General features: G+C 41.7%; 1 protein-coding gene across 5 annotated transcripts in view; it reads right to left on the reverse strand.

Moving 5' to 3' along the window:
- TENT2 (terminal nucleotidyltransferase 2) overlaps positions 1-13,656 on the reverse strand; it is a 73,632-nt gene extending 59,976 nt beyond the window's left edge. The window contains exons 1-6 of one of the 5 annotated variants that reach the window (XM_065599070.1): positions 13,425-13,606; positions 4,748-4,800; positions 4,417-4,608; positions 3,521-3,646; positions 1,909-1,978; positions 1,108-1,357 (exon numbers count right to left, since the gene is read on the reverse strand). In XM_065599070.1, coding sequence (XP_065455142.1) covers positions 1,108-1,357; positions 1,909-1,978; positions 3,521-3,578 — 378 coding nt within the window. In that variant the 5' untranslated portion in view covers positions 3,579-3,646; positions 4,417-4,608; positions 4,748-4,800; positions 13,425-13,606. Of the gene's footprint in view, positions 1-1,107; positions 1,358-1,908; positions 1,979-3,520; positions 3,647-4,416; positions 4,609-4,747; positions 4,801-13,282 lie in introns of all 5 variants that reach the window. The other 4 variants (XM_005286433.5, XM_065599069.1, XM_005286432.5 and 1 more) reach the window with 4 other exon arrangements.
- Between the last annotated feature and the right edge of the window lie 729 nt (positions 13,657-14,385).

The following is a 14,385-nucleotide window of genomic DNA, read 5'->3' on the forward strand; positions in this document are numbered from 1 at the left end:
TCCCTGTTATTTGTTACATAATGCACTACAGTCTTTCAATTTCAAAAGAAAAGGCTGCAGCTTTGTTCTTATTTTGTGGCTCTGCAAACATTATATCCAGAGGTGGTGCTAGCTCACTGGGGGCCCTAAGCAGGAATATTTTTGCCACCCCCAAAAGTGAATAGGTGGCACCCTTGAGCTGCTCAGGACCCTAAGCAATTGCTTAGTCAGCTTATGCCTGCCACCGGCTCTGATTATATCCACTATGCCCCTCCTCCCACACATCCTAGAAGATGCAGGATACAGCAAAAAGCTTTTTCCTCCCTTACACATCCCCAGAACTGGAATGATAAATTCTCCCTCACCTCCTCCCGGTTTGGGTAGAGAGGCTTCTCTACAGCTCCCTCATTACACTACAAAGGGAACCATCTCCCATGCTACTGGTCTTTTTCCTTATTAGTCTTATCTCTGCTGTTTCACAGGTGATGCAACAAATGGAGACCCCTATGATTTGCACTCTGCCTGACCCATATGCAGATTTCATGAGACCCACATGTAGGAAGAAAACAGGGAGATAGCGTTGAGCTAGAGACATTGTCTGCCCCTTGCATGAACACACCCCAGCAGCCATGTTTGTTAAACCCAGCAGCAGATACTGCCATAGAATCCCCCAAAAAGTTTTCTTGGCAACCTGAGAGACAAGGGTCTCCCTACTAGCTGGAGAACAGACTTAAATTAGTTAATGTTTGTAAGTGCTCTGTAAAAGCATCATGCAAGTGACAAGTAGTAGTATAACTAGCTCATTTAAATTTGTTAATAGATCATAGACTATTAGAGTTGAAAGAGACCTCAGGAGATCATCTAGTCCAACCCCCTGCTCAAAGCAGGACCAAACCCAACTAAATCATTCCAGCCTGGGCTTTGTCAAGCCAGGCCTTAAAAACCTCTAAGGATGGAGATTCCACCATCTCCCTAGGTAACCCTTTTTAAAACAGAGTGGTGTCTTACCTTTAATACTTCAGAAAAATCACTAGCATTAAATGTTTTCTTTATACTTTTTTCATATAAATTATAAAATATGAACATCTCACAAGAAGAAAGTAAAACTCAGGCCTGTTTTAGCATTACCTTATCTTTGGCCACAGGGAGCGTGGTTTCTATAGGGTCTGGAAATGGAGCATCTCGCAAAGGTGGAACACATCCAGTCAAATCTGGTATGTAATGTGCATGAAACAATGGTGAAGGAATTGATCCGGGGAATGAGTATCTGCGTTCTTCTGGTAAAGGCACTGTTTGGTTAACTAGAGTTGACTCACAATGAGGTGAATGAAACCGCTGACGTTTGACATCATAAGGAACATTTTGTTCACTTAGCCTCCTGCAAAAAACAAAGACAGTATCCCTCCAGTTTGTAATTTAAACATGTACCAACATCCAATAATGAATTACTTAAAGTAGAGCCTGAAGTACAAATACTAACAGTTAATTACAGTGAATATTTCAGCAAAACCAAGTTTTTTTTAAAAAACAAAAAGGTACGCCCATCCTAGATACTAAGTAAATCAAAATCTTGAATGGAGAACATAAGAGAATGGATAACCGCTGAAGTGCAGTAAACTCCAAAGTGCAATGCACCATCAGCTGCTTAGTGGCACAATTTACATTATACAACAGTAAAATGAATACCATCGTCAACTGAAACTAAATGGTGAATTCGGTTAGGCAAAAATGTAACTAACCAAGCTGAAGTCCGGTCAGACTATTTTTATGAAAATACTATACTTTTTTTTCTGAAATACTCACTACTGAAAAGTGTGTTTTTGTAAATTACATCAACATTGGTGCAGTGAAAAGTTGTGTCCAGTGTGTATACCCAGTGACAAATTTGATAAATTCAAGGGTGGGAAGGGGAGAAAGAGAGAAACTTACCACAATAGCCATTCAAAATGTAGAATTTGTCTGTGTAGGTTTAGATTGTACAGACAGTAAAATGTGTAATCTGGGCAAAAAAGAACCACTATTCATTTGGCAAATATTTATAGTTTAATGCATTCATCAATGTGGCTCAAAGTTAACGTGTCCATTTCAAACACAAACAATATAATTGAGCATGATCTTATTAGCTTTAGAAATCTAAATATACTTTATGATGTGATGTTGTGGTCTTACATTCATCTTGACATTTCCAACTCCCATTGTGATAAAGCTGTATTAGATGTTAGAGTCTATACATTTTACTTTCAAACAGCTGTCGTACAGAAGAGGATGCTCTAGTTTTGTATACAAAGAAAACATGAATATAAAAGAAAAGTATATTTATTCTTTACAAAAATGCACCATGAACGAACTTTTCTTTTAAAAAAAGTAAACCTGTTTAAAATAAAAATTTGAAATTTGAGAAACTGATTGGGAATTTTAAAAACAGATATGTTGGTTTCCTCTTCCAATCTATGAGTAAAAATCAGGTGGAAGAGGAGGAGATATACAAATTCTAAAAACAAAGGACATGGGGACAGATTTTCAAAGATATTTAGTCACCTACAGATGCAGATGTTTGCCAATGGGATTTTCAAAGGGTGTCTATCTGCATTTTTAGACACCTAAATACCTTTGCTTCTGGTCACCATGGCCAGATTTTTAAATCTGTCAATTTGTTAGCTACAGTTAATACTTCCTTTGTTTAATAAATAATCAGTTTAAATGCAAAAACATGTTTTGATTATTTTTTCCTTATGTATCCTATTTTTGCACATTTACTTGAATTCCAATTTCCATCTAAATCCAGCTTGACACAACACTGAGTAAAACCCAGTTTCCATCTGGAATTTCCCTTTCAGAAAAACCTAGGACAACTGAGAGGGACACAAAGTTAAGTGTAAGTTTGTTTGTTTATTGTAGAATAACCACAATTTGCTTACAAAATTCCAAAAAGCAAGAATCTTACTTGTTTCATATATATATATATATAAATTATAAAAAATATAAATATAAAAAATAAAAGTTATAAAGGCTAAATTTAATTAATACTGTACTTCAAACACGTTCTCAGATGCAGAGGCAAACAAACTGCAAACTTCCTGTTTTCTATGTCACAGAAACATCATAATCTCCATACAATGTATATTGAAAAAGCAGTTCTACTCAACTTGAATTTTTACTTCCTCATAATTTTTAATCAAATTACTGACACTAATCTACTTCAAGTTAAAAACATGTGTGTGTTTGTTTATACAGAATCAGGGCCCTGATTTGCAAGTCAGATGGCGGAGGGACCACTAGTAATTGAAAAGGAAATAAAAGAGCAGTATATGCCAAACACTTTTCTACTACAGCTAATATTGTCACAAGCAGGTGTATGAACGCTTAAAAATGCTGCTTTGCATGCACTTGTATCTACTTGATCATAAACTTTTTATTCAATATTGCTGATTCTAGACAATTTTAAATAAAAATTGCAAATTGATCTCACCATCAAGTCTCTCAGAAAATCACCTTTTCGTGCATTACAAGCATAAGTAATTATACACTAACAAATACTTACTTCCTGCCTCGGAATAATGTGGGGGCAGCTGATGCAGGTCCTGAGCTGCCATTTCCATACGTCAATGGCTGTGGCGAAACAGCTGGAATAGTTGAAAGGTTCCCACTCAAGAGAGCTCTAGAAAGACTGCAGTACATAATTATTATTCAGAATATTTTTTTACACTTTTCAACAAAAAAATTAAGCAGAAAACCCCAACTATAACCTATTTGTTAGAAGTAGTAGGTCTATTCTTTACATTTGAAAGGAGGAGGAGAAGAATACTTTTCACAGGATGAAATTGACTAGAATAAGAAAATGAGGTAATCACTGTGCAGAGTACAAATACAAAAGGAACTTTGCAAACTCACTCAAAAACAACAGTGTTAACATGAATTTCTCAAGAGAACATTCATGCTTTAAAACTTAACCTCAGCCAAATGTTCCTTTCCCTTATTCATCTCCTCCGTTGACTCTCCACCCCCACCCATTCTCAAATTTAAGATCCTCAAAGACCCACTGTGGATTACTAGCTCCCACTGCTGTGATGCATCATGTATTGCGCTGGTGTGTATTTCATCCACCACTGAACAGTAATGGAATATGCAGGCCACCAAGAGAGGTAATGCAAATCCATGTTTAGAAATGTATCAATTTCTAAACAAAATTAAAATATTTTATATGACAAAGTGTAAAATATTGGAAAAATATATCCTTCCAGTGATTGAAGGAAAGTAATTTCTATTTAAGGAAGATAAATTTGGGGCCTGATTTGACAGTGACATTTGTTAATTCTCTGAGAATTAGCTTCATTTGATTCCTCCCTCCAACCGAGCTCAGTTTAAAAAAAAAAAAAAAAAAAAAAAGCTCAGGCCTTTCAGGAACCATTTCCCACTCTGAAATTCTACTGTACTTACGCTGCATTCTGAAAGTTGAACCGAGCATCAACAATTTGCTGATGAGAGAGAAGAGTGGGTGGTATGTTCAGAGGAAGCTCATTGAAGAAATTATTGTGCTGCTGATGTTTTGGAAGAAAGGGTGGACGACCCAAGTTGGAGGAATTTGGGAACATGCTCTTCTTCACTGAAAGTGAACATGTATTCTTCTACCTAGATCAACATTTTAAAAAAATCCTGAAATTAGGCAGCTAACAAAATACTAATTATGTACTTCTTTTCAAATCATGCATTGATTTAACTATTTTGCCACTGAACAACTAGAATACTCAAACAGATTTCTAGAAGTCACCTTAGATTTTCTCAGCCTTGTCCTATGGGTATTTTATCACCTCTGAGAAGACACTGTGTAAAACAAAATCATTTTAACAAGTAGTTACCTTGATTTAGCAAATTCTTTTAAAGGGAAATTTTGATTAATTCCCCATATCTAATTTTTGTTTAAAATGTTTTATAAAACCTAAGGTAGGCGTTTCCACTGTCTTGTTGAAAATTGATTTCCATGTAAATAGTCTACTTGGAGTTAAACATTTCTAGGCAATACTCCAAAAGAAACGAAATAGTACTCAGTTACTACATAAGAACCAGAAGGTGCAACTGACCATAAAATAAAACAAAACTAATATATTATCGTGTTCAAGATGAATATGCAAAAAGTAAGCAGCCAACATTAATGGTGAAATGTAATTTAGAGTTTTAAAATGATTTTAGTTTCAACAATATAACTAAGTTCAATGGAACTGTTCACATGCATAAAGTTACTCATATGCATGTTTATAGGATAGAGTTCTAAGGCAGAGGTTCTCAAACTGTGGTCCATGGACCACCAGTGGTATGTGAGCTCCATTCAGGTGGTCCGTGGATAGTTCCCTCTAAGGTGCATGCATGGGCGGCCGCACACAAGAGAATGAAGGGCCACCCACCTAATTAGTGGAGCCGCGCAGGCGTGGCTCCACTAATTAGATGCCTGGACCCTGGAGGAGACACACATGTAAGGTGAGGTGGTAGCCTTGGGGGGAATAGAGGGTAGGTGGGAGGGGGCAGTGGGGTGAGATGAGGGGGTAGGGGAGAATTTGGGACGTGCAGGGCTTTTCCCAGCTCCAGGGCTGTGGCTGCTGGGGAGAGACGGCCCTCCTTCCCAGCCTCAGCTCTGTGGCTGCTGTAGCAGGGGAGAGACACCCTCCCACTGCCTTCCCAGCCCCAGCTCAGGCGCTGCCGCAGCAGGGGAGAGAGGGCACATCCATCGCATTAGAAAGGTAAGACTCCTGATATTAAAATATGAGTTGTGCATTTTTATTTGTAGAACAAAAAACGATTATAATTAAGCTTTTTTTTATATATATAGTGCTTTTATCCAAAGCGCTTTACAATAGTTAGCTAACGGTACAAACAACATTTGGAAAAATCATGAAGTGGTCTGCCGAGACCCTTGGCAATTTTCAAGTGGTCCATGGAAAAAAAAAAAGTTTGAGAACCACTGTTCTAAGGCAATAGTAGTAAAAGTTTGATTTTTTTATTATTACACATTGCTTCAGCTGACTGTGACAAACATTTGTGAGTCTGTTACAGTTTACCTAACCTACTATTTTCATTTGCCACCATGTAGGAAAATGCCAAAATGTATCATTTAAAATTACATACATTGTATAGAATCAGAAAAATCAGATGGATTAAAAGAGAAAAAACAGACATTAAAAAACGTCATCTTTAATACAAATTAGACACAGAATTATAATGTACTACAGAAGTTCCTGAGCATTTCTTCTTAAACTCAATTTACGTTATAAACAAGTTTCCTTTCTTAAGTTACTAACGCTGCCTCAGAAGAATTTTCAAATCCAGTTTGCTAATCACTGCATACTGCTGTTTACTTTTCACATTTCTATTTGCTGCAGTGAAAGCCAGAGAGTTTTTTCAATTTTCTTTATAGTCAGTTTCATGTTCAGGGTCTTAAACCCAAACACATAAATCCCAACACATAAGTAGCCCCACTGGCTGCAAGAGTTAAGATTATACAAACATCCCTATGCACAAACAACCTTTTTCATCGGAATGCCTAAAAATAATTTGGAAATAAAATTAGATATTTCCACATTTTTAGGTTGTCAACTTGATTTTATAAACACTACCCCACCAAAAAAAAGCGCCACTCACAACACTGATATGCTCATGCTAAAAAAAAAAAAAAGTTAAACCATTAAGGAACTCGGTGGGAATTTCCCAATTGCTTAAGAAAAGAGAAACCATATATCATAGAAACAAAAACTGCTCCAGTCCCATTTCCAGCACCAGATACATCCCTTCAGATACGCTAAGTCCTTGTGTATTCCATGACACCCCCCCCCCCCGCAGCGACAAAACCTGAAGTGAACACATCCTTTGCAAGAAAATGTGCTTCAGAATCCAAAAACTTTCTTTTAAAAATGGTTGTGAAAAACCCGTGAACCAAGTATAAATCAATGCACCAGTTATTTTCCTGAATCAGAATACAACCTAAACACATGGCTCAGAGATCTGAACTGCTCAGTTTGTGCAAATGGTGATAATTTTCAAGCTTAATGATAACTATGTTAATATTTAAATTAATTTTCATTACTGACTGTCTTAGTAGAAACATTTAGTAAGGGCTTGTCTTAATGGGGAAATTTACCAGCATCATCATACTGCCACATGGGGATTTATACCAATATAACTACAGCAGCATGGTAATGCTGGTAGATTTCCCCATACAGACAAGTCCTAACATGCATAGCTGACAAACCTAAAATGACACCCACTTGGATTGGAGGGGCAATTAGAGACACTGCTGAGAATCAGAGAAGCTAAGGATTCTAGACAGCCAGATTCAGGAAATATCAGTACTCCAGGTTCAAAGAGCTGGCCACCAAGGAGTCGAGGGAGAAACAGACAGACAGAGAAAACACCTGGCAATTTGTAACCACCAGAGGCAAAAGGTCACGGCAGCATTCTATACGGCTGGAGAGAGACCAGCATGGGCAGGCTGTGGCCACCAGAAAGACAAGGATCAAGAGGAATTCTACAAAGCTAGAGGAGTTTCCAATTGATATCAGGTCCCCAACGCGGAAACTGTGGAAGAGACCTCTCAAGATCCAGCTGTTCCAAAGGAACGGAGAGATGTACAGGACACACCTGTGAATGACTGCTCAGCCCAACCTATAAGAAAAATCAAGCTTGTCCACAAAGAGCTCTCCTGCTATCCAGGTATGGGACAAACAGGCTCAGCCCAGCAGAATCCAAGGAGAATTCCCCCCTTACTGTGGGGGAATCCAGGTGTGGGATGAGAGGGGGTTCTGTGTGGGGCAATCTGGGTGCAGGCAGCTCATTGGGGTGTTCCACATGCAGGGGGGCTGGGACTCTGCAGGGGGGGGTCCAGGTGAAGATGGTTGGGGTTAAGCAGGGAGGCTGTGGGGGAATGAGGCTCGGCAGGAGGGAATCCAGGTGCTGGGGGAATGGGGCTTGGTGGGGTGGAGTTCCAGGTGCAGCTGACTGGGGCTCAGTGGGGTGAGAGGCTCGTTGGGGTGGGGGTTTGAGTGCAGGGGGCTCAGCGGGGGATGGTCTGCGTGCAGGAATGGGAGTCCTGGTGCAGGAAGGAGGGGCTTTCCAGGGGGTTCAGGTGCGGAGGATGGGGGCTCAGCAGGGAGAAAGGTCTGAGTGCAGGAGTCCTCTGGATGCAGGAGGTGAGGATCAGAGGGGTGGAGATTCGGGGTGCTCGGTGGAGGCGTTCTGGGTCCATCGTCTGTGGGAAAAGGGAGCTATAAAGTTTGGATGGCCTCCAGCTCCGTAGAACGGGGACCAATCTTCTCAGGGGCTGGCTGGCTAGCTAGAGGAGTCAGGAGGTGGTTAAACTAATAACAAAAGAGGAGGGTAAAAGAGGGAAGGTCTGAGCACGCCACACAAATATCAAGATGTTGAGAACAAAATTAATCAAGAAACAAAAGGACATGAAGAGAAGAAATTCTTTAATTGCCTATGCACCAATGTTAGGAGCCTGGGAAACAAACAAGAGGAATTCTCATTTATGAGCATAAATTTGATCTAGTTGGTATAATTGAAATCTGGTGGGATAATTCCCTTTACAGAAGGTTAAAAATCAATGGTTAAAACCTATGTAGGAAGGATCAAGTGATCAAAAGAGGAGTGGGAGTGGTGCTCTATGCACGGACGGCTCTAGGCACCAGGGGCGGCACAATTGCAGGGGTGGCCTTCCAGGGGTGGCAATTGTGCTTTTTTTTTTTTTTTTGCTTCAGCAGTTGCGCTCTTGGAGGCGGCAAAAAACCTAGAGCCGGCCCTGGCTCTATGTAAAAAAATTGTATTACACCTCTACCCCAATATAACGCGAACTGATAGACAGCGTTATATTGGGGTAGAGGTGTACTTGTTTCCAAGTCACTGATAACTCAGAAGAAAATTATCTTGAATGCTTATGGATCAATGTCCTAACAATTAAAGCACACAATGAGGAATTAGGGGCTGCTACAGAACTTCAAAACACACTATTGGGGGGAGGGATAGCTCAGTGGTTTGAGCATTGGCCTGCTAAACCCAGCATTGTGAGTTCAATCCTTGAGGGGGCCATTTAGGGATCGGGGCAAAAATCTGTCTGGGGATTGGTCCTGCTTTGAGCAGGGGGTTGGACTAAATGACCTCCTAAGGTCCCTTCCAAAACCTGATAGTCTAAAAGCAGCATCCGAAGAAGTGGCACAAAGCTCATGCTCCAATACGTCTGTTAGTCTATAAGGTGCCACAGGACTCTTTGCTGCTTTTACAGATCCAGACTAACACGGCTACCCCTTTGATACAAAACACACTAAGTAAACAGATAACTAGCTCCTTATCTACTTACAGAAAAAAGCGCTGATAATGGGGGATTTCAATCTGGGTGACACATGCTGGAGGACTCATGCTGCCAGTACCAAAATATCTTTGGAATTTCTCAATATTGTAAATGACAACTTCCTGGCTCAGAAATTGTTTCATCCAAGATGGGGGAACTCTATTAGACCTCATCTTGATAGATAATGAAGAAATGATCACAGAACTTAAAATTAATGGTAACTTAGGTACAAGTGATCATGACTTGGTCACATTTATAATGTGCAAGCAGAATAAAGTCCAGACCAGTAATATATATACTTGGTGCTTTAAAAGGGCCAATTTCACAAAGTTGAATACAATTATGAGTCAAATCATCTGGGAGGAAGAATTTAATCAGAAAAATTTGAGTGTTAATTGGGAATTATTTAGGAATACTTTACTAGATGCCCCAAAAGCCACTATCAAGAAAGAAGGCCATCTGGGTTTAAAAAATGGCCTGGTTTAGAGGGAAAGTGAAAAGAGCCATAAAAAATAAAAATATATAACAACTAGAAGAAAAGAGAAGCTGATAGTTCTGAATATAAATCAGATGCTAGGACTTATAGAAAATTGATAAAGGAAGCAAAGGGACACAAGAGAAACCTATTGACAGCCAAGTTAAGGATGATAAAGAGTTTTTAAAGTATATTGGGAACAAAAGAAATTCTAACAATGGTATTGGTCAATTATTAAATGGAAACGGTAGAATTACCAATAATGCAGAAAAGACAGAAATGTTCAATAGATATTTCTGTTTTGTATTTGGGAAAAAAGAGAGATGATGTACTCATATCATATAACTCTCTTTCCATTCCATATCTCAGGAGGATGTTAAATAGCAGATACTAAAGTTGGACATTTTTAAAATCAGCAGGTCCAGAGAACTTGCATCCAATAGTTTTAAAAGAATTGGTGAGGAGTTTATTGGATGAGGAGTTTATTGGACTGTTAATGTTGATCTTAAAGAAAGCTTGGAACACCAGGGAAGTTCCAGAAGACTGGAAGAAAGCTAATGCAATGCCAATATTTTAAAAGGGTGAACAGAATGGGCGAGGGATAGCTCAGTGGTTTGAGCATTGGCCTGCTAAACCCAGGGTTGTGAGTTCAGCCCTTGAGGGGGCCACTTAGGGATCTGGGGCAAAAAACAGTACTTGGTCCTGCTAGTGAAGGCAGGGGGCTGGACTCGATGACCTTTCAAGGTCCCTTCCAGTTCTAGGAGATAGGATATCTCCATTAATTTATTATTTATTTATTATTAGGCCTGTCAGTCTGACATCGATCCTAGGTAAGATAATGGAGCAGCTGATTTGGGACTTGATTAATAAAGAATTAAAGGAAACTAATATAATTAATGCCAATCAATATGGGATTATGGAAAATAGATTGTCAAAATAACTTGATATCTATTTTAGATGAGATTAAAAACTAGGATAATAAAGGTAATAGTTTTGACATAATATACTTAGACTTCTGCAAGGCGCTTGACTTGGTACCACATTCAATTTGATTATTTTATATCTACCTAGTTCTTTTTAACATGGCACACATTAAACAGCTTAAAAACTGACTGACAGGTCTCAAAATGTATTTGTAAACAGGGAATCGTCATCCATGAAGTGTGTTTTTAGTAGGACCACACAGGGATCAGTTCTTGGCTCTACACTATGTAAGATTTTTATTAATGACCTGGAAGAAAATGTGAAATAGCTATGAACTTTATCAGTGACTAACACAAAAATGGAGAGAGTGGAAAATAACTAAGAGGACAGGTCACTGATATAGAGCAATCTGGATCCCCTGGTAAACTGGGCACAAGCAAACAATATACGTTTTCATAGGGCTAAAGTAAACGTACATCTAGGAACAAAGAATGTAGGCCATGCTTACAGGATGGGGGACTCTTTCCTGGGATGCAGTGACTCTGAAAAGGATTGGGAGCCATGGTGAACAATCAGCTGAACATGAGCTCCTGCAGCAATGCTATGGCCAAAAGAGCCACAAAAGGGCTAATGAAATCCTTGGATCCTTGCTCCCCCAGTCTGGTGTAAATTTTTAACAGTGAGAGTAATTAACCATTGGAACAACTTACCAAGAGTCACAGATGATTTTTAAATCAATATTGGATATTGTTCTACAAGATCTAGTCTAAGAATTATTTTGGGGAAATTCTATGGCTTGTGTTGTACAAGAGGTCAGACTAGATAATCACAATGGTCCCTTCTTGCTTGAAATCTATAAATCTATTATAAACATCTTACCAGCTGCCAAAAGTCCCAGGTATCCCCTACCCAGTTGCCCCAAAATCCTCTAATTTCTCTTCAACAACTTCTCCAATTCAGTTCTGTACCACCAATACAAATATCTTTGGCATAATAAAAACTAAAAATATGGGGACAGCATAAAATACGTTGAATAATATATATAAAAAAATGGAACTGGGGCTATTGGATTCAGCCCATTATTCAGTTCATGTTTAAATCACTAAAAACAGTTATTTCATTTAAATGTAGAATTTCCAGTCTGTTTCACCAGTGCTCTGCAGAATTGTGGAACCATTTTGCAAAGCTTAGGTTACATTACATACCCACCTTTGTGTTTCCATGCTCACCAACAACTGCACCAATATACACACTGCATGCTTCCAACCCCGTGGAGTCCCACTTGCATTTGCAGTGTGCTGTGGCCTAGTGCCTCCAGACCCCAGCATGCACGCCACACATATGCCTCCAGTGCCCTGCAGCTGGTGCCCCTCAGCCCCCAGTTATGCACTACACCACAACCCACCCCACACACACCCCTCAAGTGTTCTGTACTCTAGTGCCACGAGCACATCCCCCCATATCTTGCCAGCCCCCACACCACAGAACAGTACCTTTGCCCAAGTCGTACATCCTAGCTCTGTACCCCCCACACCTCTAGGGCCCGAGCCCCCAGCTCTGTACCCCACACATCTCTGCACACACATCCAGTGCCCTAGGCGACCCCAGCACTGTACCCCGTACCTACCCTGCCACACACCTTCAGTGCCCTCAGCTCTGTACCCCAGGCCCCAGCTCTGTACCCGTCACATCTTATGCAAAGTAAGCTGTCATGGGATAAGAGGGAAAGTCCTCTGATGGATCAGAAACTGATTAAAAGATCGGAAACAAAGGGTAGGAATAAATGATCAGTTTTCAGAATGCAGAGAGGTAAATAGTGGTGTAAAAAAAGCTAACAATGATTGGAATCATTAGAAAAGGGAAAGATAATAAAACAGAAAATATCATATTGCCTCTATATACATCTGTAAGTGCAGATGTGATCACCCCATCTGAAAAAATGATGTATTGGAATTGGAAAAGGTATGGAAAAAGGACAACAAAAATGATTAGTTGTATGGATATGATAAAGCCCCAAAAAATCATGACTGGTATGGAGAAAGTAAATAAGGAAGTATTACTTACTCCTTCTCATACCACAAGAACTAAGGGTCACCCTAATAAAATCAATAGATAGCAGATTTAAAACAAACAAATGGAAGTATTTTTTTCACACAATGCTCAGTCAACCTGTGGAACTCCTTGCCAGAGGACATTGTGAAGGCCAAGACTATAACAGGAATCAAAAAAGAACTAGATAAGTTCATGGAGGATAGGCCCATCAATGGCTATTACCCAGGATAGACAGAGATGCAAAACCATGCTCTGAAGTCTCCCTAGCCTCTGTTTGCCAGAAGCTGGGAATGGGGGACAGGGGATGGATCACCTGCTCTGTTTATTCCCTATGAGGCATCTGCCATTAGCCACGGTGGGAAGACAGGATATTGGGCTAGATGACCCAATATTCTGACCCAGTACAGCCGTTCTTATCCCCCACCCAGTGCCAAAGTTGCCAGCTCTGTACCCCACACATCCCCCCCACACCTCCAGTGCCCCCCGCGCCTTGCCACCGGCCCTCACACCAGGCGCAATACCTCTGTCCCAGCAGCGAGTAGGGGGCGGAAGCGGAGCGCGGGGCCCTGGCCCTTCCCCTGTGTCCTGAGCAACGATTCACCCGCGGCCACCCAGGAGAGAGGACCCCGAGGCTGGCACCCGCGCCCCGGGCGGGACACTTACTCCAGTCCGGGGGCAGGGACGGGCAGCGGAGGAGCCGGGGCCTCGCCAGCCCCGCGTAGGACGCAGCGCCGTGCCGGCCCCGGGCAGTCAGCGGCGGGCGCTCGCTCTGCTTTCCGCCGGCAGGAGTTCGCCGGAAGCCAACCGGGCCAGGGGCTGCCCAGCTGAGAGCCGCCCTCTGACCCGGATCCACAACGAGCCGGCAGGACGTGAGCTCTCCGCCCCGCCCATTCCCTGCCTCATGCGGGTCACCGTGCGCATGCGCAGCGCCCCCGTGCAGAAGACGTGGGGCTCTGGTACACAGATGCGGGTCGCGGCGGCGTTTTTTTCTGTTCCCTGCCCGTGGGCGCTGGGACGAGCGAGTCCTTTGGGGGCCTCCCTCGTCCTGGGACGAACTCTCTGGGAGCGGGCACAGCCCTCCCCACTCCTGCTGCACCGGCGTGAGCCTCCTGGAGGCTGTCACCCAATTTCACTGCGGTGCGAGCTCCGCCGCTAGGCGGCGCTGCCCTCACGCTGCGGCAATGGGGTTAATGGTCTGTTGCATCAGGATAACTTACATCAGGGGGCGTTGCCATTTACCCTTGGGGTACACAGAGTTTGTGCTTTAAGAGGTGACTCCCCGCTGAGATGATCCCGCCTAGGCTGCTGGAAGCTGTAGGGCACAAGCGTAGGCGGTGGAACTGGGAAAGAGGGCACGGGAACAGCTCCTTGCAGCTAATCATGTCCTGTAGCAATGTGTTAATCTGTAGGCAGGTTGCATTTGGACTGTTGCTTTAGAGTGCAATATTTTCCTCTCCATGCACTAAAAATTAGGCTGTTCCTGTCTCTAAACACTTTCTTCTCTTTCCTAACTTCCATCCTCCTTGGAAGGGCTTCAGATGTGGATGCTCTTTTAGTGTACAGACTTTTGAGGAAGGGATGAGAAGAGCTGGTAGTTTATGGCCTGGTATCTAGGGTTGGAAAG

The sequence above is a fragment of the Chrysemys picta genome, chromosome 6 (assembly GCF_011386835.1).
Source record: "Chrysemys picta bellii isolate R12L10 chromosome 6, ASM1138683v2, whole genome shotgun sequence".
NCBI classification, from domain to species: domain Eukaryota; kingdom Metazoa; phylum Chordata; order Testudines; family Emydidae; genus Chrysemys; species Chrysemys picta.